Below are 27,633 nucleotides of genomic sequence, written 5' to 3'. Positions count from 1 at the left end.
CGCACGCAAACTTAAAAGACCGGCATCTAACTAATAGATTTAATGACCATTAAAGAATGGCATGGGAAGTTAACTTTAGTCTTGTATGAAGTATTCCACTATCCACTCTGACAAAGGAAGATACACTTGCCTTCTGCTTGATGGTTGGCTGCACTTCCTATCTCTTGTATCAGCAGCACTCCATCAGTTACACATCGAGGAACCTACAACAGAACCTTATCCTAGCCTGCAACAGGGCACTTAAAAGGTAATGGCAAGAGTAACAGCAAAGTTTAGCAGCGGGATCACATTTTTAATTTGTACAATAGGCCTCTAGGGTAACAAAAGTGGAGATATGTCCTTTTTTAAAGGACATGCACTCAACACAGAAAAAGAACATTCTACTTCATAAGATAACGGCTTGGAAATTTGTAGATGCAGGTTGCGACTTTCAGCTCATTTTCAAAACTTCCTGTGCAACTGCTGACAGGCTGATGTTTAGGACATCAGATTGCCATCAGTAACCATGGAGAAAACATTTCCTTACCTCAAATGTGGGAATAAAGTCCACTGAACACTGAGGTACTTGTATAAATGAATTATAAACTCCTAAATGGACATCCTATTTACAGAGTATTATGGGGGGGGGGAGGCAGAGAGGATGAGAGTGGAAAGGAGGCAGCAGAGGAAGAAAATAATAAAAATCAAGCCTTTAATAAACACATCATCAGCTTCACAAAGTCTGCAAGAACAAAATGCAAAATAAGTAGTGCATCACTGCAACAATGGAAATGGAATGGGGGCGAGAGGAAAGAAAGTTTAAAAAGGGGAATATATAGGGACATTTTAGCTTCTCTTACAGCTGGAAGTTTATGTAATTTAGAACATGAGTTTAAAAGACTGAAAAAAGTTCCAGTAGACAAGAATTCAAAACAGCCATTAAAACTTACTCTTCTTAGTACTTGTATAGAAGTTAGGACTTTCATTGCCCTGGAGGGGAAAGCAGAAGATAAAATCCAGAAAGGATCAGGAATTATTTTCCTCAGAGTACAGATGAAAGCAATATTAGCACCTGCAATGAACACATCAGCCACCTTCTGAAGCAAGTGAATGAGTTAATCCTAATAAAAAATTTCATTTTTACTTAGTAGACTCCTTTCACAAAGCTTTAAGATAGTGATCTGCAGGAAACAAAATTTGCATTAGGAAAGTTCATAAGATTATTCCAACGCATCAAGGATGAACTACTGGATTCCATTTTATTCTTAGTAACACCAAAATCTGCTAGGCTCCGTTATAGGGGTAGACTCAGAAGGAAGTTAATGAAAAATGTTAATATGCAACAAATCAAGTGCTGCAACACAATATAAAAAAGAACATATAAAAAGTATAAACTGACATCTAACCAGCTCTATTTCAAGCCACTTACCAACAAAATTTGAAAATCAAGAATAAAACTTAAATATCTTGGGCACTCCTGTAACATCTGTTTTCTGATAAACCCTTGAATTTCCTACCAGTAACAAATTCTTAAACTATTTCTAGAGTTCACTTACCACTACATTCCCTTCTTTGGAATATCTGAACACATTTGACAGCCATCCAGCTACACATATTTATTCAACATCAGCCAAATAACACCAATAATACCAACCTCATATCTAGAAACTCAATCCCTATTGTCCAGGTACTCTAAAGAGCTTGGTTTTCAGAATTTAAGCTTTATCTCTTGTATTCACATATGAGAAGAGCGCCCAAATGAAGTCCAGGATCATATAGATGGAAAGGAGGCTAGAAGTTGTCCCTCAACTACATAAGAGTTCCTGAGAAAAATAATATAAGCCTCCATGTATCACTTTTCCACCATTCTTATGATGAAGACTTGCTCCATGCAGTTTGTTTAAAACCAGGGGAAACCGATGCTTCCACTGAAGCCACAATATGAAAGAACCAGTAAGTCTGATTACCACAGATGACCTTTACTGCACAGGACCGTGTTAGATCTGCTGCGCAAGAAAAGGATTCTCAGTGTGCAAGAAAAGGATCCTCAGGTAATGAGGGAATGTTTGTGGTCAATATGCATTTAATAAGATACTATCTTTTTCAGGAAGGAGAAGTTGCCATTTTCCTTGTTCACACACACACAGACTTCTAGCAGTACTAGTAGCATGTGCTTTGTCACCCTGCTAACCCTTAGGGACCAGGGTAATAATACAGTTTTGCTGGTACGGACTTCATATCTACAAAAGAACAGATGTTAACATTATAATTTTATAATTATATAAGCATTATAATTTTATATCTCCTGTCCTGATTTAAAGCATTTAATATTTCACACTAGAAGCGAGTACTGTATGTAGATTTTAGTACTTGATTTTAAAAGCTATAAATTTATAAGTTTTCATTTCAAATCCCCAAACTTATAAATTTAGAACTTACTTCCATGACATTATGCAGAACTTGGATTCAGAAAAAGCCTTCTGTTTCAAAACAAACAAGAAGCTAGGCCCAGGCCAAAAATGCAGGTCATTAATACCCTTCTTTTAGAAGGCATTGACAATATTGATATTACAAAAGAATTATTAAACATCTGGTAGTAATCTTAACCAGTAATGAATAAGACATAAGAACACACATGCAGCTTAAACTCTGGGGGGAAAAAAGCACTTTTTACATTCCAGCTATCTTAAACAGTAAAAAACTTGGTCAAATTTCACTTTTTTTTTTCTCATGTATTTGTACAGTGCTTATATGTTCAGAATACAAACACTGAGGGCAAAAAATATTTTCACCTGTAAATGGTAGTTAGGATGTTTATCAATGTATGCTATCATAGATGAGTTCTTGCCTTCCTATAACAAGGGGTTCTTGGAAGGCTATGAGAAAAGAAAATCCAAACCTCGCAGTCTGAAAATGCTTAATTTACTTTGTGGTACGTATCAGTTCCAGAAATAAACCCTGGTATTTAAGAATCAATACACTTCACCCCATACATTGCATACAAGGAGCAATTAGTCCTAACAACCGTACTTCAGGACTGCAATAATCTGGCTTGAAAATCATTATTCTGGAAAAAAAAAATAGTATGTACCAAAATATAAGGTTACCTAGATACAACACAAGTCAAGAGGAAAAACCTATCTCCGGGTCTGAATACACAGAGACCGGAACAGATGTCAACGTCTGCACCCGCATCTCTTTCTGCCCCGCCGTGGAGGCCCGACGTGAACCCCAACGGAGTTAAAGGGAAGCGTCCATGTGCTCGTCCTCCCCCCGACTCCCCCGCTTCCCGTTCGGCACTACTTTCACACTATAAAACGCGCCAGGCAGTCGCTGTCCCGGTTTATCCTGCTTAGGGGGGGCGGCGGGGGGTGGCGTGGGGGAGCACCTTGCTCCCCCCTTCCGACCCGTTTTGCGGGCGCGGCCGGGCCGAGGCAGGGGCCCGGGCAGGCCTCGGGGGCCGCGCGGCCGCCCCGCGCCTACCCGGGGGCCGAGCTGCGGCTGAGGGTGCGGCGGGGGCAGCGGCCGCTCGCCCCCCCGGGCGGCTGCGGCCTGCCGGGGCCGGGCGAGGCCGGGCCGCCGCGCCCCTGGGGCCGCGCCCCGGCCGCTCCCCGAGGCCGCCCGGGCCGCCGCGCCCGCTCTGCCTGCGCAGCGGCCTCCCTCCGGGCCGAGGGCCGGGGCGGCGGCAGGCGGGTCCCGGCGGGCTGGCTGCGCCGCCGCGGCCGGGGGCCGGCACGGCTCCCCCGTGAGCTCTCACCTTTTAGAGAGGTCCATGAGGACCCCCGAGAAAAGCTTCTCTCCCAGCCGGAACGAGACCACCAGGGCGTCCTCGATGATGTGATCCAGGGTGACCCGCACCTCGGAGCCCGGCAGCAGCGGGGCCGCCGCCGCCGCCTCCTCGCCGGCCGCAGCCGCGGGCACCGGGCACTCCGGCTCCACAGCGGCGGCATCAGCAGCATCCGGCTCCTCCTCCTCCGGCCGGCACGGCTCCTCCCCGGGCTCCGGCTTCGCGGAGCCCCCAGTAGCCGGCGGGCAGGGCTGCGGCTCCTCCTCGGGAAGTTCAGGGTGCCCAGCAGGCGGCGGGCAGGGCTGCGGCTCCTCCTCGCACTCCGGGCTGGGCGCTCGCCGGTGCTCGGCCTGCGGCGAGCCCACCTCCGCCGCGCAGGGCGGCAGCTTCTCCGTCGCCGTCCCCTCGGCTCCCGGCTCCCGAGGCCCGGCCGGGCTGCGGGCGAGCTGCGCGGGCGGCGGCGGCAGCTGCTCGGCCTCGCCGGGAGCAACCTTCCCCCCGTCGGCCTCCTCCCCATCAGGCACCACCGACTCGACGGCCTCGGTGACGGCAGGGAGAGGGTCCGCGCCGGCCTCGCTGCCTGGCAGAGGCTCCATCTCGGGCTCAGCTTCGCCGGCCCCCCCATCGCCCGGCACCGCTGCAGTCGCTGCCGCCTCCGCAGCCATAGCCGCCATTTTCTCTGCTGCTTCACCGCCGCCTCCCTCCAGCAGCGGGATCGATAACCGCGGCCTTCCCCGCCCGCCTGGGAGGGAGGGCCCTCCCCCCTAGGGCCGCATCTGGCAGGCTATTGGCGAGCGCGGCACGATTCTCTACTGCTAATGGAGAGCGGAGCAGTCCGTCAAGCCCAGCGGGAACTTGCCGTTGGCCAACAGGAACTTCATTCAATGAAGAGTCGGGAAGAGGAAGAAGGGGTGTGGCTTAAGGCGCTACACGCCGTTACAGATTAGAGGGGCGGGGCCTTTGGGGTTACTGCGGTACCCCATTGGTGGAGGGAGGAACTGCTCCCCTGAGAGGCTGGTAACTGGTGGGAGCTGCCGTCCGTCAGCGAGCGCGAGGCGGGAGCCGCGCGGGGGTCGGCATGCGCAGTGCGGGCGGCGGAGCGCGGGCGCAGGGCAAGATGGCGAGGGCAGGAGGGTGGCCGGCCCGCCGTGGGGGTCGCTCGCTCCGCGGCGGAGGGGGGACGCCCGCGGAGTGGGCGACTTCCTCCCCCGCGCTGGGGCAGCGCCGGCGTCGTTAGCGTGCGGCCTGTGGGGCGGAGTGGTGCGTGCTCCGCGGTGTGGGGACGAGCAGGGCCCTTACCGGGGGAAGGGGAGGGGTGAAAAACACGAAGCGCTGAGTGTGGCAAACGGGCAGTTCCCTGGGGAGAGGAGAAACGCGAGGAAGGCAGGGTTGGTGTCTTATGGAGAGTAAATTAGCACTATAAAAGAGGAACCTGCCTACATTAGGTACATGGGGTAAAGATAAGAAGCATGGAGAGGTAAAGGGAGGAAGCAGAAATAACGCTTCCCTTCAAGATGTTTTGAGTCGGTGTTTATCTTCCTGTGGTTTCAGTAGTTCCTACTGTTAGGTGTTTTTTTTTATTCCCCACCTGCCTAGGAAATCTTGGTTTTCCTAAACAAAAAGAAAAAGGGAAACCTTTGGGGATATTATATATGTGATTTTATCTTTTTCTTGAAGCTAATGTGTTCGGATTTTTTTTTTTTTTAAGAGAAGCATGAGAAAGGAAAATATGAACAGCTGGGGAGAGAGGGAGGAAAAGAAGCAGTCTTAAAGCATGGCTGGTTTTGTTCTTCCAGGTGCTATAACAAGAGATACACTGTTTGGTAGCAATTGAAATTTGTTGGAAAGTAATAAACTGATTCTATAAGACTTCTTTAAAATAAACTATGTTAGTATTTCTTTCAAGTTAGTGACTTTTATTGGCAGATTTCAAAGTTGCTACCAACTGTATGCTTACAGTACCATTGAAACGGCCACACCTCGGGTTCTAAGGTTAAAAAAAAAAAAGATGAAATTATTAGAAAAATCCTTTAACAGATTAACAGCCTAGTAGTGTGCTCACCTTTTGCTTCCTTCATTGTAGGAAAACTAACTTACATACAGTTAAAGGACTGTGGTAATACAAACAATAAACTTTTCAATGAGAACGATAAACGTGGTCTTCTATAACAATAAAAATGCTACATATAACTATGTAAATAAAATGTGATCTGGTGAACTGCTAGTTATAGGATTTTGGGAGATAGGAAAGGCAAGGCATGTTAACCTACTCCGTTGTCCTGAGCATTCTGTTTTGACTTGTGTTATGAACACAAAGAATCCCTTTTTGATTTGCTTTACGTTGCATTATGGATATATTGTTTGCATTATCATTGTCATGAAGTGTATAAAGAACATAAGGGAATATCAGGCAGAATGGAGCTACTCATTTCTTGAGACAAATACATTAGAATTATAGTCAAGTGAATTTGCTAAAGATAAAACTGCTTATTAGATTTTTTTTTTCTTTTACCACCATATTTGTTGAAATCAATGGCTTGATAGTGTGAGTGCGTAGAATAAAATGTTTGTGGGGAGAGGAAGTAGTAGATAGAGAATTATATATTTTTTTTTTCAGCCATGCTTGCAGCTTCATCAGTCTGTATTGCAGAGAAACAGCAGATGGATTCATCGTATCATCTGTGGCTTAAAAGAAATCAGATTTGGTAAGCTTTTCCAAAACTACCTGCCGTTAATATTACTGCCTAGATCATTTTGAAACAATTTTGTTAGGCCATATTTGTAAAAGATCTGTATTCCTTCTCCGGAGGCTATAGTTCTTTGAAAGATAGCAACTATGTAGGAGCCCCCAAGGCTGAATATTTCTGTTCCATTGCCAGAATTCTAGAGAATAGTGAGATTTATGTTGCTACTGAGTTACCTTAATTTCAAAGATCTCAGTTTTGCATCAGATGTGAGATACCAGTTTTACGAGTCAGAGTTGTTCTGTATATTCTGCCAAAGAAAAGGCAACAGTGGCTCTGGAAGGTTTACAGAAATTTTGAATGATTCATGGAGTTCTCATCTTGAAGGAGCCTGGTATAAAATAAGTGATCATAGGACTGGAGGAAGGAATCTGGTGTTATTTTCTGTCTTAGTTTTGTTCTGTGCGATTGTGACATTAGATGGCATGCATCTGGAAAATATAAATTTACTTTCTAGGAACTTTTTATGTTATTCAGTTGAGTCCCAGGATAGATAGAAAGGTATTAGTGAAGACAGCTTATATATATAACACCAGAGCTGTTTTTGCGTTGGACTGTCCTACACGAAGAATGCTTGGACATACTCCAACCATATTTCAACAGCAAACCAAATCTCACCCTGCGTGCAGGGTAAGACTGCTCTGCTATGTTCGTCTGATCTAATACTACTTTCCCTGTATTGCTTCATACTAGTAGTAGTCTTATCTATTCCTCTCAAATCTAAGATTGGAATGAAAAGGCACTAGGTTAGCTAGAAGGGTTAGCAGAGTGCAGTGATATGTATTGTCATATATTCTATCTTGCTTTTACTCAGGAAAAGTAGTACTATATTTTGAAATTTTACAAACACTAGCACTCCAGGTATCAGTAAACTCTGAGAAAAGTTTTCAAAAGCAAAGCTGCAGGACAGCTTTCATGGGGGGGGGGGAGGGGGGGCGGGGGGAGGAGTGAGCACAAAACTCTCATGGTCCTTACTATAAAACAGCATGGCTTGTGTAGATACTTTGTACCTCTGTGATTCTAAATGTGCTATCCAGTCAGTTCGGTTAGCCACAACTCATTTCTGTAGTCCTGCCATGGGGTGGTATAGAAGGATGGTAGTAAATTCTGAGCCTACAAGAACTTACCAGCTGATACAAAGAGACTGCTTAGCCCTTGAGCTAATGGGACATTGAGATCCAATAGCTCAGCCCAGCAGGCTTTTTTGTTATGCTAAATTGAGAGTTTTCTGAAAGATGGCCGTAAAATGGAAGATTTCCTCTTCCAAAACTGCAGTGAGATTAATGCTTTCTGAAATCCACCCTGCTTTTCAGCAGGTGTTGCTTATGGCAGGCAGTAACCATTAAAATGCTAACTGTCATCTTTTTACCTCTACTGGAGTCCCCAGCAGTCCTTATGCTAAGCATAAGAAACAAACCTGGATGTATGGCTGTGGTTGAATTGTTTCATTGTAATAACAGAAGAGATAATGTGCTTCACCCAATCAGTTTAAAATACTGAGGGGTCTTAAAAATAGAATGTAAACAGCTTTGTTACAGTATCATTTACATGTTGAAAGGTGTTATATGTGCTTTTAAAAAGAGATAAAGATATTTATACACCATTCTAATCTAATGTCCAGCAGAAACATGATATGATGGGTTACTTTTAAGTGGGAGTATGCAAACAGTAGGCATGTTAATACAGGATGAAACTTGTCTGTTGAATAAAAAAGTGCTTGCTGTATAGTTTTTCCCATCCCAAATTCCTTTGATCACCCTGTAATTTCTGTTTATTTAAATCTAGCCTATAATCTCTTTAGGATAGGATTTGTCTTTCTGTGGCTGGTTTGCATAGTGATTAGTATAGCTGGGGCCTTGTTTCTCTCCTGGAGCCTTTAGAAACTGCCAAAATAAATGAATGATCTTAATGAAACAAATTGCACTCGCACACACTTTCTGTAGATCAAAATGAGTCTCTGTGTGTTCAGCAATTGGCAGAAAGGACAAAAGTAGAAAAAAGAAACTGTGAACTCAAGAGAGAAGAACTGATAAATTTTCACATGAGGAGAGGAGGAAGAATGTCAGTTTGGCATAAGAAAATAGTTACAACTGGAGGAAAGTAACAAAAACTGAGGAATCTGAAGGCAGGAAAAATGCAAAGCTGTATGAAGATGCATTTAACAGCATGTCGGCAGACTGAGTGGCAGAAGAAGTTGTAGTAACCTTGAGTGGGTGAACAGATGTGATGATGTGGTTGAGTGGTATTTTTAAGAAGTAGGTTCTGTTGTATCTGTATGTGTTGGTGTACAGGAGTGAAAGAATTGTTTCTGTGTGCGTAAGTTGGGACACGACAAAGATTGAGTCTGGCAATCTGTTTGCAGACCTGCGTATGCAGATACATGTACGCTTCAATGATACTGATTTGTTTTGTCATGACAAAAACATATCACTCCACTGAACTAATTACAAATAGAAAATCTTGAATTATGTGAATAGTTGCAGCATGTACGTGTGTTTCAGTTTAAACAAGCACTTTCTGTATGGTCTGTATAGTATAAGAAAGTACATAATGGTAACAGCATGATTATGTGGGCATGAGGTTCTATAGAAGTGCACTACCATGGAAGAGCTGACACTGTAAGATTACAGTGGGACAATACAAATGAACTGGATATAATCAAGAATACACTGAAGCTGAAATGAATGATTGCAACGTATCTAGAAATACTCAGCTTCCTTTAAACTAATTTAGCTGCAAGTAACACTGAAACAGAGAAAGCGGACTCCAGAATAGACTGCACCAAGGTAATTGCCTGGTAGCTGGCGTTTATGTTGTTGCTGGTATGGAAGCTAGCTGGATACATGTTTGCTATGTCTGTTCATGCTGCAGTCAGATCATCTGACTGAGTGTAGGCATACAAAAACCCTAAGCAAGTGTATGGATTCATAGGGAGTGTTTATGAAGGAATAGGTGATAGCATCTTGGTAGGATAGAGGATATTTTTCCCAAGGTGTAGACTAGGATGTAAGGATTTTTGGTTAAGAAGTTTATGATTTGAAGCTCTGAGTCACTTGCTGAGACTCTGACCATGTACGTTAAAGGGATTGTATTTTATGTACAGCAGTAGCCACCAGTTTTTACTGGCCCTTCGGCAGTAACACTGAGAAATAGTTTACTGCAGGAAGCGCTGTACTTATTTCTTCCTGTCGATCTGGATTGTCGTGGCAATAGCTTCCTGTGACTGCCATAGTGACAATAATTTCCTGTGACCCTGGGCAAGGTCTGTCTGTCTCACAAAAGCCTCCCATGAATCATGATTTAGGGACCACAGTTTTATGCTGTTTTGATAAATTCATTTTAATATTATTCATGTCTAGGCAAGGCATGGTCTGCTATTGTTTTGAAATAATTTTTCAAGGCTTTCTTCTTTAAAAAGGAGAAGGAAAAAAGTAATCAATAAAAGCAAACATACACTAAGTAATGCATAGGAATATAAGCAAACAAAGTAAAGATTGAGTCTTGATTGTATGCTGCCAATTTACTACTTCTAGAACAGTTTAGTAAAGTAGTCTACTTAAAACAGAAAATTCGCGTGAGGGGAGCAAAATAATCAGTCATTCTCAGAATGTTTGGCAACTGATTTTCCTGGCTGTAAGAATGTAAAGCTTGCTTTGTTAGGTTTATGAATGATTCTTAAAGGATTTGTAAAATCCTACTGTATGCACACATGCCCCAGAAGTCTACCCTGGAATGTGAAAAGTTAATTATATGCCAAATTTCTTGTGAACAAGAGATGAAGTCAAAGATTGGGACTTCATCTAATGTCCATATGGAAAATTAATTTAAATCTATTATTCACTTCATCCAAAGCCACTAGCATAGTCTAGGTTGCTTAAAAAACAAAACAAGCAATCAACCAAAAAAATGTAAGTGAGCCCTTGGGATGAAGTGCTGGTGTATTAGCTCTACGCTGACAAGTCTCATGCTTATTTCATAAGTTATTAAGAACTGTGGGTCTGAAACTGCTTTCTGTTTTATCTTAGAATCTGAGTAATTTCTACTGTCTTTTAAATTTTTGCATCTGTAGCTACCAGTGGTATCCATTACATCTGCACATGTTTGTGCATAAGGATAAAATAAAACATTTTTCAAGATACAGAATTGTTAATGTTGTCTCATATTTTAGAGTCAAAAACTTTTCTAGTTTAGAGTGCGTTTACTATAACTTTCTCTTTAATAAAAGATCTTGGTATTTTAGTATCAATTAAAAAGTTAAATTCAATATGCCATGAAAACAGGGTCTATACACACAAAACCCCCAATTGTTATTAAATGATTAAGTTATAGTCAACAACTTATTCTTTGTAGATCAAGTTCCAGTCCTTTTCCCACATATGCACGCTAATCCTCATCCACAAATATTTAGTATCATTACAAATATCAATTCATGTGGGCATGGAACAAATCCGTTCCAGTGTTTGAATGCTGTAGTGCCCAACTAGATTAAACAATTTTACTGAAGCTCAGAGACACAGAAGCAAAATTAGTCTACAATGTAGCCAAGACACGAAAGAACAGAAGTTGTGGGGCCTCATTTTCAAAAATATCATCAGGGTAATCTAGCCTTCACATGGTTGTGGGCTGGAGATCTATCACTGTACCTACAGGCAACTGCGGGTCTAACACTCCGCTCCGTCAGCCCCTGAACTGCCTCGTGTCTGTGTCAGGTGTGGAATACTCCAGTTCCTTCCTGCTGAAGCTGCAAACCTCCTGACGAGTAGCAGCCTATCCGACCACCTCTCCAGTAAGCAGGGCAGGTAGGGACATACTACTTCCATTCCCTTACTCTGACAGACTAGCTGTATTCAGTCTGCAAGATGCTAATTGGTTAGGGTGGTTGAGACATAGAGGGAGGTATTTACACCATATAATTTAGGTGCCTAAATTAAATGGCAGGTTCAGGAGGTTGGTGTAGTCAATGAAGAAAGGAAGTGCTCTCCAGAGAGTGATTCAGAAAGAAGTGATAAGCCAGCTCTGAAATAGCCTCCTCAGAAGAATATTTCTCCTTTGATTATGCAGTTATGCTAGCTTCCTGACTTTAACATCCAAATCGTGATAATCAGCTGTACTGCCTTATTCTCTGAGAGAAGGAAAGGTCTACAAATGTTAGGTCTGTTTGGGAAATAAGTGGCCAACCTGTTGAGATACCTGTCTGTATTTTGTCTTAATGATCTGTATGCTGAGGCCAAGTATTTTTGAAAGCAAAAAGCCATTAGTTTCTCAGGTTTATTTTGTATAAAACGATACTTACTTTGTTTTCAGGACTTAAATGGAATGTAATACAATTTCAGGCTCTTTGTTCAGGGATGGAATTAATGAAATAGATTCTTTAAACAGACTTTAAGTATTACTTACACAAGTGTTTTTCCTCAGCAATTTTTGATTAATTTTCCTCCATAGTTTTAGGGAAGTTGATTTGTTAATTTTCTGTTCTAAAACGATGTGTTTTGCATTTTCCTTGTTTTGCAAAGAACAGAATTGTAGCTAGTGTATTCTCTTTGGATGCCTCTCTTAGAAGAAGCACACTTGGGGGGGCTGTGCTACTGAATTTAAGATCACGGGGAATTAAAAATAGGTTCCCTTCAGATGTTAAATTCTTTTTTTTTTTTTCCTCTCTGCCTGCTTTAAGATCTCTCTATCTGTGATTTATCACAAACAGAATAGGATAGGTTACTATTCAAATTTCAGATGATGTTTTAGCCAGAGTCTCACAGTGTTTTAGCATAAATATAAGGTCAAAAAAAAACCATCTACTATAAAGGAAAGCATTTGTTTCAAGCAGCCTAAACAATATTCTTCTTTCCTATGGAAAGGCAAGCCTCTATATTTTGCCATGGATATGCTCTTGTGTTTCTAACTTTGTGACTGCGCTGTACTGTACACATAATTGTTTAATTCTTCTTAGTTGTGCAAATATTCATATATACTACTTTTTACCATATCTAGCTGCTGCTTTTGCACCTGCATCTGACATCCATTTGCAGTTACTGTTTTTTGCTAGTGAGAATTTACATTGCAGTTTCAAGGTGGATTTGTAGGAAAGCCATACATATTTTCAGAATACCTAAATATTTCTGATCAAACTCCCTTGGTTTGATAGGGGATGAAAGATCAACCATGTCCAGTTTAGATCACTGTGTAGGTGTTTAATTGTTTAATTATGAAGCTGTCCTGTAGATCTTTAGATTTCTTTATGCCTAACTTCTTGCTCTAAAGCACACTCATGGCTTCTGGAATCTACAGCATTGCTGAATGCTTAATTCACTGGGGATTGTTACAATTTTGGCTCCCATGTTTATTTAAGGATTTACCAGAAGCCTGTCTCCCCTGTGTTTGTTAAATTCTAGCTCATTTCCTCCTTATTGACTCCTGATAGTACCATCTCCTTTGATGTTCTACCAGCAATTAAGTGATAGATACCTGTACTGAATCCTCTCAATCTTTGCCACTTCAATTTTAAATTGGAGAGAGAACTTTTTGAGTGAAAATTAATCGTTCTTCATTTATATGCTTTTGTAATGAAGTTTACAGCACAGTATGTGGCAGTTACTCATTGAAATACTGTCCTGATATGCAGGACTGAACCTTACCTGAATTTGAGTGAGAGATCCCTACAAAATACCCAAGTGATTTCCTAAGAGAGTTAGTAACGCTCTTTCCCTGAGTAAGTGCTGGATCAGTGTCCTAACATTGAGTCATGGCTTACCCAGCAGAGGAGTTTGCTCACAGAAACTATTATTTAACAATTCCCTTTATGGGTTCTCTGTTCTTGTGGAGTAAGCCTTTCTGAAGTGAGGCCTTGTCATGCAGCTTGTAATCTAAACCAGTAAATAAAAAGGGACCAGACGTGCACTTGCAATCTTATGTTGGCAGTGCCTGACTCTTGAGTCCTTACCCGTGCAACTTGCATCTTTTCTTATTTTTTTCATTAGGGTACAAATACAATTATTTTATCTCTGAATATGTCATCTTGCTCCATTAGTATCTAGGAGCTTTTTCCCTCAATCTCCTTTAATTATTTAAGATGTCTGTGGAAGAGCTCCTTTGAATGCTTGTAGAGAATAAATAAGGTAATAAATATTAGTCACATATGAGGCAGGAATATGTTTAATTCGAATTTAAAAATACTAGAACTACAAAAATTTGAATGAATATTCTAAGTCTTATTTAAAGAGAACAGCAAGAAAATATATTGTACGAATAATTCCTGGAAATATGTAGACCAAATCTTTATAATTCCTTGTAGCTTATTAATAGTTTTGCAATAGTTTATAGGTTTGATCTACTCTTTAAAAATCACATCCAGCTTGATTTTCTGACAGGATGAGTACAGCAATTTTCTGTTGCTATGCTCCAGAAAATGGGAGCTGGAAGTATTTGCTTATCACCTCTGAAAACTCTATTCACTGTTTACTGACACTTAACAATTTTTGGCAGGAGAAATTGTATTGAATGTCATGGCTACCTTAACAAAGCAATAACCAAGTAATAGTTGGTATTTGGCTGAAACATTGGACTTTCATTTACAAGTACAGAATCTTATTATTTGTTGGAGAGTTCTGCACAATATTATGGCACTCTTGTTTGGAATATCTGACATCACATCCATTGTTTAGTATTCTTCATTGAGTAATTTGGTTTAATATTAGTTCTTCACAGTGTTGGATAGTTATATTAAATAATTGAAATTGAAATCTGGAGTGCATTTGTATGCAAATATGTGTTTAAAGAAATAAGAAGGCAAAGGTAGGGAAATATCTGTCCTATTTGGGGCAGACTAGCCAAAACTTACTTTTGAGATGAATTATGTCTAATTTTGTGAGAAAGTGGGCAATCAGTCAATAACTTAGTATTGTATACATGTCAGGGAGAAGATTTATACATGTGGAAGTGGAAAGCACTTTCAGAAAGACATTACCATGCCTTTGTATTTCTTCATTAATATAGCACTGACTATTGAAAAAAATTTCTGTTTGAAGTCTGAAGTGAGGAAAAATATCTTGATAAGCAAGCTTAAAAGAAGGTTGAGAGTTTTACTCACCCCTTTTGGTGTACATTTCTTTCCTTTACGAAACCCATCTCCTACCTAACTCATCTGGGATTTGTAAACAAACTTGTAAATAGTATGAGAATGTAACTAAGTGATGCTGGTTTAACACACTGCCCACTATAATCAAAGTTGCTGTAGTAGCCTATATGAATCCTAATTCCTTTCTGAGACTATTAAGTGGAATTTCTTTACTTCTGCAGCTGTCTCTTTCTCACTAATGGCTCTTATTTAGTCTAGCATTTTGTTCTTTCTTGTTCCTTTTGTCATAAATGCTTCTTTTATCAATCTGCGAATAATATGCAGGGCAATCATTGAACAAAGTCATCTTTTATAAACAAAATCAATTTGACCAGTGTCTCTCAAGTGTATTTAATTAATTTGCATAATTCTTGAGCCATTTATTTACACTATCCTTTTTAAACAATTCTTTTTAATTTTTAGTGCAATTAGTAATTATCTGTCTTCCTATAAATATTGTTTGTATTGATCTGGCATTTAAATTGTTCATTATAATCACTGGATCTTAAAGTGCTTTGCAGAACAGTGACTTAAATAGTCTACATTCTTTAAATAAATCCTCCACCCTCCACATCAACATAAAAGAAAAAGAGAGAGAGAGGGAAGGAAGGAAGGAAGGGTGGGATCGTTGTCTTACTGTTTTATTCATTCTGCCAGCCCAACCTGTCCTTTCAGCAGAAGTGAAAAGTGTTCACACAGACCTTCATTTGAGAGCTGAGACCAAAGCAAAGTGATTTAATTGTAAGATTAGTGGGTAGCTACATTAATGTCAGTGTTAAAAAACATTTTTTTACATGAGAATATGCATCTCATAATGGATAAAGAAACAGAGCTTTATAAATTAGAGAAGACCTTAGATTGTAAACTACACAGTTATGTTACCTGGATAGTTTTAAACATTTTGAAAGAGAAATGCATTTGGTTTGAAGAACAGGGTAAGGATCATCTTTGGATGATAGCTCTGAGTGTAGCCTAGTTAATTAGATATCAGATTTCAAGGTTACAGAAACTGAGTTGAAGATCGCCATCTGTTCCCTTTCAGATAACTGTCCATGTCTGAAAGATGTCCCTTCTTCGTGACACAAGACCAGTCAGTAGTTGACTGTTGACAGAGCATATCTACATAAGCATGTTCAGATGGTGTCAAGCTAGTTGAACTCATGAAGCTAAATTACTTAAAGACTTTGCAGGGGGACAGGCCTTTTGCTGCAAAGGCAGTTATGTACCGACATGTCCAAAAGATCAAGTGTTGCCATTGGTGTATGCCCCTCCACTGCCCAGTTCAGGAAGGCAGGGCAAATGTGTGGTTGCGTCCATCTCAATATATCAAGAAGCCCCAAAATTAGCAAGTCTTCTGGCAGGGATGGAACTTGTTAGCGCTATAAATAAATTTGCATTGTGGATATACAGATGATTTGCTTTATAAGACTGTGAAATTACAATATTTTATCAAATGTTAAGTGCACAGAAGATTGTAGACTAGAGCATACACTTCAGAATCAGACACCTGCAACTATGAGTTGACTTACTGTAGCAATGAGTTGAGTATAGGTAGATATCTGAGCTTTTATACTGTACAGTTGTTCCTAACAGTATTACTTCCCAAATTCTGTTGTGCTGGATATTATGTTGCTGAAGCAGTCAAGAAATCTCCTGGCTGCTGCAACATCTTTATCAGAAATAACTTATGAGTGTAGTGCTTCAGAAGGGGAAAGGACAAAAAATGCCTAAGGCAGGACTGGCATTTGTAGTAAAAGAGCCTATCTGGCTTCTCAGTGTTTGGGGGTTTTTTTGTTTTTGTTTTTTTCCCTGATTGGTTCTCCTTATTTCTAAGAATATATTAGCTATTTAACATTATCGCTATTTTTGTGAGAAGCAGCTTATACAGCAGGCTTTATCTGTAAAATGGTTCCTGAGTCTTTTCTTTCTGCAGTATTTTGTACCTACGTGTACATGAATTCTGTGAACTGTATTAGCTCTTTGTTTTCCATGGAAATGCACAGCACAAGCAGGCAGCCGCACTGCACTCTTCCCCAGCAATGTAAGGCACTTGACTGTTGTGATCAAGGACTGCTCCACAAAAGCATTTTGCTCTGATCTAACGTAAACTACCAAACAGAGATACACATGATGGAAATTTTTGTTTGTGCAATATATTGCTGCTGCTGTTTTTAATTCTTCATCCAACGAAAGTAGTTTCAGAAATGTAGATTACAAGGGACATGGAGGTTTCTTTTTGTACAGAGCACAGAGCAATTGGGCCCAGCCCTGACTGCAACTTCAGTATGTCACTATAATACAAATCAACAACTGTGTGAATTGACAGATGATGCAGTTTTTCCTGCAGCACCAGAAAGCTCATTTTGTATTATGTACGAGTATGTTGTATTTTATGCTCCTTGAACAGGTAGGCCAGATTTTAACTGTGATGGTGGTCCTGTCCTGATCCCTCACCTCCGTGCAAAAATATCTGTCTCAAGTTAATGGCTACACTGTTGAAGAATTAACTTGCTGGGTATAGATTGTGGGTGGGATTGCATATGCTGCTTACATACAAGCCTGTAGTGCATTGGTGACATAGTACACACAACAACTCTTCTCACTGGTCACTGTTTTGCAACATTATCACTAGAGCCAAGATAATTCAGGAGGACTCAACTCAAGTATAGGTGCACTCACATGGCAGTGAATTTAATATTTCATGTAGAAGCCCTCTCAGTAAGTTACAAAAAAATCTTTTGCCTTCACTAACAAAATACCAAAGCAAATGGTTCTGGATGCACAGTAGTGTTTCTGAGATTCTGTTCTGCATATGTAGACAAGCTCTGTTGATTCTGAGATCAAGAGAACTTACACTGTTGACTGCTCACTGCAAGAGCTTGAGATAAATATCATGAGGTATGGCTTTTCCTTGATTGTAGTCACTGAAGGTAACATCATGTTGGATGAGAATAATAGTGATAGTAAAATACTGACCTTAATTATTTACATTAAGGTGAACAGAATCCATAGTATATTCTCATTTAGGATTTTGGGCTGAAAGTTTAAGAAGATAGGAAGGACACTAAAGGAAGCAGAATTGACTAGCAATCATATATAACCGTTGAACTTCCAGAGCTGAAGCAAACATGAGCTGTAAGTTCCTCTCTGACAGTATGTGCCCTTCTCTTTGTCACTTATTTGTAGCCTAAGCTTTGCTGTCTGTGAAACATAAACAATAACGTTTCCTTTGTAGAAGCATGATGTGATTTAATTATAGTGAATGTTTATAAAACAACTTGAAGATGAAAAGTGCTGTGTCAGTGCTAAGTATTATCCTTGACAAAGACACAGCAACTAGATAATTAGTCTTTCAGATGTATCTAGTTATTTCATAAATTACAAATTAATTTTTGTCCTTAAGTTAGTAATTCTTGATACATTTGACTTTCTTGCTAGTTACTTATATGACCATTTGGATGTATTTCAGTAAAGCAGGGCTGACCAAGGCGAATGTGTTTTTTGTCTAGATATTGTCTTACATGTAACAGTTATATATGGATTGACTATAAATCAGAGCTAGGCACAACAGTGAAGTTAGCAAAATAGAACAAAATTAATTGCATTGGGATTTTCTAGATAGTTTAAGTATGTCTATAATTGGTAGTTCAATTTGAAGTTCACTTTGACTTTGCTGTTTGCTCAGATATGAGTGAATAACTTTTGCCCTATATCTTTGGCTTAATGTCTGTGTGCCGTTTTTAACAGATATGTTTTGTTATTGGCTCTTCCTCTTAGTTTACTGTCTACAAATTATTTTTATTGTTTTGCAAGTCATTAAATGGAATCGCTATGGAGCCTAGTGTTTCACACTAGCTTGGTTTGTCACAAAGGGAGGAGGAATGTGATCTAAAAAATAATGTGCCTAAGTTTTCAGACCTTTCCCTTCACTTAAAAAAAAAAAAAAAAAAAAAAGGAATGAAAGCTGTACAGCTGAAAGCTGTTTCTTAGTCATGCTATCCAATTAAGCTGTCAGTTTAAAAAAATAAAATAACTTGTATTTAGATCTGCTGTTTTCCTGTGACAAACGGAAAAAGCGACTTTGAGTAGGAAGCTTCCTATACCACATAATCACATCAATATAAAGATATGCTGGGTAATACTCATTTTTTGATATAATTCCACTGACTTTTTAATCCAGTTACACCAAGGATAAATTTTTTCCTCATGGTGTCTGCAAACACACATACAAAATGCACTAACAACAGTTGGAGGGGTCATGGCCCATTTGTGTATGCTAATATCTCTGTGTCTGATGCACACATTTCATCCCTTTATTAGATGTTCTGTTCTTTGACTAAAATTAGAACAAAAACTTGCAGTTAGAAAAAACCCTTTTTATTTGGCACATTTTTTGGTAGCATTTTGCTAGAGGATTGATTCTCATTTCTTCTTTGTCTGCCCTTTTCTTTCTGTCTGTCTTTCCACAGAGCTCTCTTTTATCCACCCCCTTACTTCCTCAGGCCTCATCTAGCATGCATGGTTTACCAAGCCAAGAAATGATATCATGACAGACAAGTATCATGACAGACAAGTATTTTCAGCTCTTTTGATGGTGAAAATTTACCTCAGACTTTGTGTGTCCCCCTGTGACCTCTATGTATTTTGTAATAAATGGTTCTTAGTGTTTAAGAAAAATCTCAATTTTATTAGTAATCTTAACATATTTTGAGGGGGCATCTGCATCACAGGGAAGTAAATTACAGAGTTTGCTCTCAGTCATCCCTTTTTGGGGGGAGGGCAGTGGTGGGTGCAAATAGTTTTTGGTGCTTATGTGCTGCTTCCAAAGATAGTATACATTTTTGGCTATTTAAATGAAGTTTTTTTTTCCCCTTCCACCCTCTTCCCTCCAAAATGAGGACTGAGGACATTGCTGGCATCTTATCAGTAGCCTGAATGCATGTAGTGTTCATCAGCTGGAGCTGAATGCTATCATGCCCTATCTTCAGCAGTGAAGTCACTCTTGCAAAACATCTTAATTTCTCTGCCATATACTGAGTAGCTTTTTCACTTGGATCAAGAAGTATGTGGAATTTGGAGCTTCATGTGGGAAATATTTCCCTCCCCTAATAAAGAGGAAGACTGTGTTATAACACTGTGTTGTCAAATTCCTTAATTCCATCAGCAGTTTTCTATTTGTGCTACTGTATAACCAGACTTGGAAGCTTCCCTGAATTTGTAGAGCCCATTCTTGGCTAAAACCCTGTGAGTATTAAACCTCAGCAATAAATGTGCAAGGGCACTGTGTTGCTTTCAGAGCACAAACATTTCCCTGCACGTTGACAGCAAAATGTTTGGCATGCAGTGACTTTCAGTGCTGCCTGAAATAAGAGCACTTAAAGGATGCGGTTGGACCGCAAGACAGTGCAATGACAACATGAAAGTTAAGTCTTAGTTACTAAGACATTTCTGATCACGCCAATTCTTTCTAGCTCCTAAACCACCTTACTTTTGTGACTATATCATATTGTGTTCTCTAGAATGTCTTTGCTGTTGTCAGTTAATCACATTGTGTTCTCTTGCGGACCCAAAGTAGTAGAACCCTTCATACTAAGTTTATTTTAAAATCAGGAAAAACCCACTACCTCTATTTTCGACATGTCTTCAAACAAATCACTTGGTATGCATGCCTTCTTGCCAGATATCTAATCAGCTTCCAGGTAGGATCGTTTTGTGGGCTATTTTGGCTCAGCCTGTCTTCCTGTCAGGGCTCATCAACAATACCTGGCATGGCCCTTGGCAATTCATTTCCTTTGATGAAGTCAGGTCACTTTTTAATTGCTCTTGCCATGTTATCTGATAACCAGCTTTGACAAAGCAAGATTTGCAATTAGCTTGCAAATCAAGAGAAAGAATCCTTTAAGCTAAGAGCTTGCTCTCTTATCTTTCAAGGGTGTGCTTGGTGGTCAATGGTTGGGAAATTGTTGTGTTGCCTTCATTCTTAGACTCCCTTTAACTCAAGCCTTATAGCTATAGAAGCAACATTCCACCATCCCCCAAATAAATTGGACTGTGGCTCGTATGTTGTGGTAAACAAACATTGTGGTTTGCTAGGCCAGGGTAGGTGGTTGATAGCTGATCCACAAAACCTTATCAGATGATATTAACATAACAGACTTCTTGATGATGAGGATACATGGTGCTAATGGAACAACGTGCAAGTTAATGAATTTTCCTTGCTCAAAAGGTTTGGGAAACATAGATTTGGAGGGCTACAGTTAAATAGGAAATTCTAAAAGAGTGTTTTCCTTGATCCAGTCGTAGACAAGTGCATAAAATTGATAATACCATGGTGTAATGACTTCTCTCTGAGAGACTGATTCCACCTGTGTTTAGCCATGACTTCTGTGTATCTGTCCATTGGCGACTCTAAAGACGGACAAGAATATAATTAGAACTAATCTGATAATTTTGCAAAAGTGATGTTTGTTCCTTTTAACTGAAGTCCATAAGGTAAGAGTGGCTGGATATTGGATTTGGGCTGTTGTGTTTGTTGTTTGTCAGTCCTGTATCAATTCTGTATTTTACTAAACAGGGAAAGTCTGTGAAAGTCTTGCCTAAGCATAATATGTAAAACTTGGTTCTTGTTGATACTCAGAGAGGACTGTTTTCCTAGTAGGGATCACTGAAGTGTTTTGAGGGTCTATTTTGGGACACTGAACAGGATTTCAAAGCATTTCAATAATATTTGAACTGTTGCATTACAGAGGTAGGCATTATCTCATAGCATGCATTGACCTATGTCATGCTGTTTTCCAAAGTCTGACAGTAGGGCTGAATTCAGAACTGTGTGAATATGCATCTTACAGCAAGTTAGAACAGGTTTGTTCAGATTTCTGCAAATCCTACTTTGGACAAGTGACTTCTAAAGCTGCAGAGGCTACACTTTTATATTGTTGAGATCATAGGAATAGTTGCATTTTTTTATCCTGTCTCATCTTTTTCTGACTGCTCAATAGCAACTCTGTGTGTGGTCTACTGAGGCTGCATGATACCTTCCACAGAATATCTTGTGTTATCCATAGGCCGGGATTATCAATAATGTAATTAAAGCATATAGCATTGCATTCTTAGGCAGGTGCTCAGTGTCATGACACTGGGTTTTACACTTTGTATTTGCTGTTGGCTAATTAAATGCTAGAGGATGTGGTGTGAAGTAAAGTAATATGCTTGCCTTAGGGAAGGGAACATGAATAGTAGTGCTAGTTGGTACACTGGATTTTTAAATGGTAGTAGGATGCATGAAAATAGTGCGGAATGTTAAACATGTTACATTATTTCACTGGGATAATAATAGTACTTCTAATCTTGAATTACATATGAAGGACAATGCAGTAGTAGTACCCTCTATAATGCAAATTCTTGCTTCCAGAGTTGTCCAGCTGAAGCTGTCCCTTCTCTACCACACCAACTCATACTGGGATGGGGGGGAGGGAACGCAAGTCTTTGACAACTGTTTCATGATCCTCATGAGGAATTATCTTGGGGTAACTGTGCTGCATTTCTCCATGGGGAATTAGATTAGTGTAACCATATAGAGACTTATCACAGAATAAGGGCCAAGTCTGCCTTACCAAGGATATGCGGATGTAGCTGTATAATACAGTTTATTTTAACGGGTGGTATTCTTTCCCCAGTATAGTTAAAACCACTTTGCTGAATCATACATACTCTACTAACAAAAGATACCTTTGCCAGCCTAAATTGATTTCTTTCTATTCACTGGAATGGTTAGTTAGAAGTAAGGTTGTTTTTCTTCATACTTTTAATAGGCATAGTTATGCTGCAAAAACATTGAAAACTGACCTAAGAATGTGGTTTTTTTTTTCCAGCCTACTTTATACCACTTTGAAAAAATTATAAATTAAGCTAAAAATGAGAGACTTCATTCTGGAGAGAGAGGATGTATTAATGATGGCTTTTTGCGCAATTATGGGATTCCTCCATTCAGGCTGAACCTAACTAGTGGAATAGAAAGAGAGGAATACAGTTAAACAAACAAACTCTGCCTTATCATTATATTATGTGAAAAGATTGAGACTGATTTTAAAAATGCAAAACATATCACTTCCAAGCAATCCACATTTCGTACGAAGTTCATATTTTGTGTTTGAAGCTGCAGTTTAGATAATTAACCAAGCATCACTACAATTTCAGTATTACTTTCGTCTTCATGTCATTGAGTATCTTCTAGATTGAATGTTTTCTTTACAGAATATTCCATCATACCAGTTTTAGTACTTCAGTCTGCTATGTGTTTGGGTGGTCAGTTTGTTCTGCTTTGGCATCTGTTTTAATGGCAAAAATGTTTTCAAATAGAACTTATATTTAATGACGTATCCTCTCAAGTGATACATTTCTGTAGCAAAAATGGTGTAGTGACTCATACAATACAATGCAAGTGTATGTTTGTATCCCAAAACAACTAAATTGGAATTAAATCAGGCTACCTCTGAATGATAATGGAGAAGTTGCCGTTAGGGAGCTATGTAAGAAAAACTAAGGTGACCAGACATCTTAGCAGTACAGAGAAAAGAGAGGAAAGAAGGAAGGAAAAATTTTCCTATTTTCTCTGAAATGAAGAATGAAAGCTTTAAAAATCAGTGTTGATTAAAGTTCAATAATTGGAACATAATTAGTCATCACAAAGCATCCTCCATACCTCCAGCATATATATATGTTTTTGAGCAATGTCTATTTTGGTATAATTTTATTATAACATGATTGGTATAGTTGTTCAGTTGCCTTGTGCTAGGAAATTACTTTCACTGAGGCTGTCTTGAAAAGGTTAGGGATTTAGTATCAGAAAGTTAGTTGCTCTTTTTTAGGCTAGACATCTAAACTATGGATGCCTTCAGAGAAAAACTAACTTACTTACTTTCACTACCTAAGCCTACAGGTTTTGTGTCTTATTAATTCTATAACCATGAAAAATACATCAGATTTGAATACTGTAGAATTTTTGTATTTTTAATAATTCAAATAATAAAAACAAATGAGGATTTTTTTTAATTGTTTTTGAGTATAACATTCCTTGGGAATTTTGCTGGAGCAAAGATCTCATTGATTTTAACAAGAGTTTGCCCAACAAAGAACTGAACAAGTACACAGTAAAGTCCTTGGAATTTTGCCCAGCAGTTTTCACCTGACTGTGTCCTTTTATGCATATTTCATAACCTGGCCTACCTTGTTCTTGCAGGCATAGAAGAACAGACTTTGCAACTGTCTCGTTCATAAATATGAACGATTTAAATGCTAGTGTAAGGTAGTTAACCAGTCTATAAAAATGTAGTAGTATTTTGTAATTCAAAACACTGCTTTTTTTTTTTAAAAATAATAATAATTTTTGGTTGGGAATTTGATACTCTTTGTGGATTGGACCTCAAAAATAAGTATGAATTAGCTTTTTATTTTTTTTTACCATTGTAGTGACATGAAATTTTTGCAGTTGTAAGGCTTTTTCCCTCGTGGCATAAATCTAGCTTCATGTTACCTGTTACGTTTTTTCCCTCTAAATAAAATCAAGCTGACTGACTTGGACCAAGCTTGGACCAGTGAGAGGCCAGATAAATACTGCTTATGCTTTTAGATCAGAGACCAGACAGTATTTGTCACATTGGTAGAGAGATTTTAATTGGAATTTGACTATAGATTTGCTTTTTCTGCACTAATCTCAATTTGATTCTAATTTCTGAAGTCACCCAGGATGAGTCAGATCTGGTCAAACCAAAATAAACTCTTGAATTGTTCCCAGACTATGGAAAATATGAGTCAATACAAAGACTTAGGCAAGTAGAGACAATCATCATAGGCATAAAGCAACCACAAAGCTTCATGTGGTTCAATGGGAGAGAAGGTCCACCCAGTGAGTCAAGGTTGAGTATAACTAGATTTCAGGACTCTTAGCAGAGTGGCAAATAGTGAGAAAAGGTGGGAGAGCTATGAATTGTGACGAAAAATGGACTGATGTGTAGGGTTTTGTTTTTGTTTTCTTTATATTAATCTAAAAAACTCAGCAAGGGAACAGATTTCAGCTGTGACTTGGACTTCATTAATACCCTAGTCTCTGCTCAAGAGAATGCTAATGTGGGAATAGGTAGCAAACAGATCCCTTTTGACTCTGAAGGCAGGTGAAGCTGCCCTGACATCTTACGCAGTCATAGCACAATTCATTGGGTTCATTATCACCATTCTTGCAGACTGTATTCTCTTGGGTATGCAGATTGCAATTAATAGTTGTGCTTTCTCAATAGTTCTGGGAGAAGCTGTGCCACAGAGAATAGTTACTGTTTCCACAAGCTGCAATTGGCTGTGGGAAAACTTTTCATGAAGAGACCTAGTAGATCGGAGAACTTGCTGTAACACAGTAACACATCAGAAGAGTCATGTTTTAATCTGTTTTGTTTTGTTTTTTTTACAGTAATACTTTGTTGTTGTTTATGTTCACAGTCAAACGTAATGTAGGTGCTGAGTCAAAAATCAAGAAGAATCTATAATATGGTGTTGACTGTTAAGTGTGGATACTAAACTTGGTGAGAATTCCTTACTTAATGATCATTTTAATTTTTGGTTAGGTATGCACCAAGACAAAACCCTTTGCTTTTAGCCCTTTTCTCCTCATTTGTAGCCTATTGCTGTTGCCTCATTACTGCACTGTTCTTTGCTAGTGCAGTAAATCTGGAGACTTAATGGTGCACAAGCCCCTCTGAGGACAGCACTGACTTTTAAAATATTCATTTCTATGCGGATCAGGGATATTCCAGTCTGGCTGTAATCAGAGGAATAAGGAAGGAGACAAATAATCACTGAACATGACTATTTAGGGAGCAATTTCTGTCAAAAAAACAATCAGTGGTGAAGGTGGATGTGAGCTGGCCTTGCACCCCGAAGTACAAGTAAGAATGATGTGGGCTTGTTTGATACTCATAATAGTATAATTGCCTCTTTCTGTTTCTTCATCCTCTAGCCAGCTGCTTTTCCTCTGCTATGCTAACATGCCTGTTGTTTCTGTTAACTGCTGAGTAATGTAGGGTTAGTGGAAAGTGCCAGACTGACAGCAGTGGCATCTGCACTGCTTTATTTATACCCAGAGTGCAGGTACAGCCCAAGCCCTGGTATTGCCCCTTGCTGTACTGGTGAGACTCAGCCCTGACCTGCAGGAGCAAATCTTAACACAGAGGAGCCTTCAGGGCAGTTCACTGCTTGGTTATTCTTTTGTCAAAATGGTGCCAGCTGTGGGAGTGAATTGTGTGTTCAGGAGAAATCAGTACGTCTTTGCTTCTAGCCAGCCATCCACGTAGTGATTAGTTAATAGCCTGAGTTACTCCAAATGGAATAAACCTTTGTGCTATGAAATCAGTTTGCAGCAAGTTTCCAGCTACTGGGAATTGAATGGACTATGAAATTTATCTTGCCCAGACTTAGAAACATTACTGCCTGATGATTGTTCATTACCAACCTTGATTTGAATATAACTTTCAGCAGGAGATGGATTTCCTATCCCTGGAGTAATTTCTTTTGCCATCCAAACTTATTTAAGTGTCTTGGTGAAAATGATTTAAGCTAACATGTTGCACCTCATGGCAAACAGCTAAGAGCACATGCATAACATCTACTGTGACTGTGGTGACATGTTAAGTTGCAGTAATTTCATTGTGTGCTTCGGTCCTGTATTTTATCCACACAGAGGCATAACTCTGCTGCTGCTTCTTTTAACACTTCAGGATAACACTAATAAAGCATTATGTCCATGGTACCACTTTAGCTGAGAAGGATGTCTAGAATTTTTAAGAGAAACGTTTAAACATTCATTTTAATAGTGAAGGAAATACAAACAAAAAAATTGTATAATCGTATCTGACCCTGTGTTGGAAAAATAAAACGGAGGCCGCAGCAACTCCAGAGCAAGCTCAGCCAAGCAATGTCACATAAAAAATTAAAGAGAAAGCTTTATTTGGATCACATCTGTATGTAGGTCACAATGACTTAAAAGAGAAGGCACTGACCAGACAAAAACCTTTCAAAAATGCCATTACTGAATGATTTTTTTTTTCTCAAAAGACTGAAAAGTAGTATTGAAAGGATTTCACTGTTCAGTTTCATTTCCACTTACAGTGTTACTGGTTTCAGTTAAGAGACTTGAGCAGTGGAGGACCTGCACTGGTTATGGTCTCAGCTTGCATGTCTCCTGCTTGTAAGCTTATGCAGTGCGTAGCATCAAGACAGTATGAAGCTGGTTCAAGCCATCTCTTTTCCTGACTACTTCTGCTGTGGCTACCCCATATAAATCACTTCCAACTTGATCATCCCTCCTGAGGAATAGAGATGTGAGTCAGCTTCAGCTACCTTTCACCCCAGCTCCCCATAGCAGTCTACATTTCTGGTTTGCTTCAATCCATAATTACAGGATATGGACAAAAAGACTCTGCTGTTTCTCCTGTCTTTGCGTACATTGTGCTGACCAGTCACCAGCCACTCTGGTGATTCTGCACTTGTCTGCAAGAATTACTGCTTAAATCAGGGTCTACATAGTCCATGCACCTTTTCTGACCACACTAGTTTTCAGCATTGAGGAGCTTGAACAGGAAGAAAAGCCAGTCTTTTATCTAGTTCTCTGGTCTGCCTCTGTGCAACAACCAGAATAGCAGCATGTAAGAATAATCTGTAAGCACTCCTTGTAGAAGAGGAAGCTGGAAGCAGTGATGCAGCTGTGAATAGTTAGGGCATAGAGAGTCTAAATGCCTGTAGCCAAAGACCTGTTAGTGGCACTTGGATTACAAATAATAATGCTGTGTGGCAACAGTGTGGAAAGAAAAATCAAAACAAGCAAAAATATAAATAGGGCCTAAGTACTTGTAGAAAAGCCATATAGAAAAGAGCAGATTGGTGTTCTTGAAATCATCAACAGAAACCAATAATTTTCCACTTAATTTTTGCTTGAAAATCCATTTTATGTACCCAAATTCTGTATGACT

General features: G+C 39.6%; 2 protein-coding genes across 9 annotated transcripts in view; one reads left to right on the top strand and one right to left on the bottom strand.

Moving 5' to 3' along the window:
• The window catches only part of PWWP2A (PWWP domain containing 2A), a 29,773-nt gene extending 25,213 nt beyond the window's left edge, over positions 1-4,560 (bottom strand). For all 3 annotated transcript variants that reach the window (XM_062587482.1, XM_062587481.1, XM_062587480.1), the window contains exon 1: positions 3,737-4,560. In XM_062587482.1, the coding sequence (XP_062443466.1) occupies positions 3,737-4,440 (704 nt within the window). In that variant the 5' untranslated portion in view covers positions 4,441-4,560. The remainder of the gene's footprint in view (positions 1-3,736) is intronic.
• Positions 4,541-27,633, top strand: part of FABP6 (fatty acid binding protein 6) — a 42,553-nt gene continuing 19,460 nt past the window's right edge. Inside the window, exons 1-2 of one of the 6 annotated variants that reach the window (XM_062587485.1) lie at positions 4,541-4,790; positions 6,384-6,471. The gene's annotated coding sequence lies outside the window, so the exon portion shown is untranslated. Of the gene's footprint in view, positions 4,791-4,867; positions 5,027-5,075; positions 5,155-6,383; positions 6,472-11,222; positions 11,310-27,633 lie in introns of those variants that run through there. The other 5 variants (XM_062587491.1, XM_062587484.1, XM_062587490.1 and 2 more) reach the window with 5 other exon arrangements.

Source organism: Rhea pennata, chromosome 14, assembly GCF_028389875.1.
Source record: "Rhea pennata isolate bPtePen1 chromosome 14, bPtePen1.pri, whole genome shotgun sequence".
Lineage (NCBI taxonomy): Eukaryota > Metazoa > Chordata > Aves > Rheiformes > Rheidae > Rhea > Rhea pennata.
Note: the sequence above shows the minus strand (reverse complement) of the source record. Positions and strands in the feature narration are given on the sequence as shown.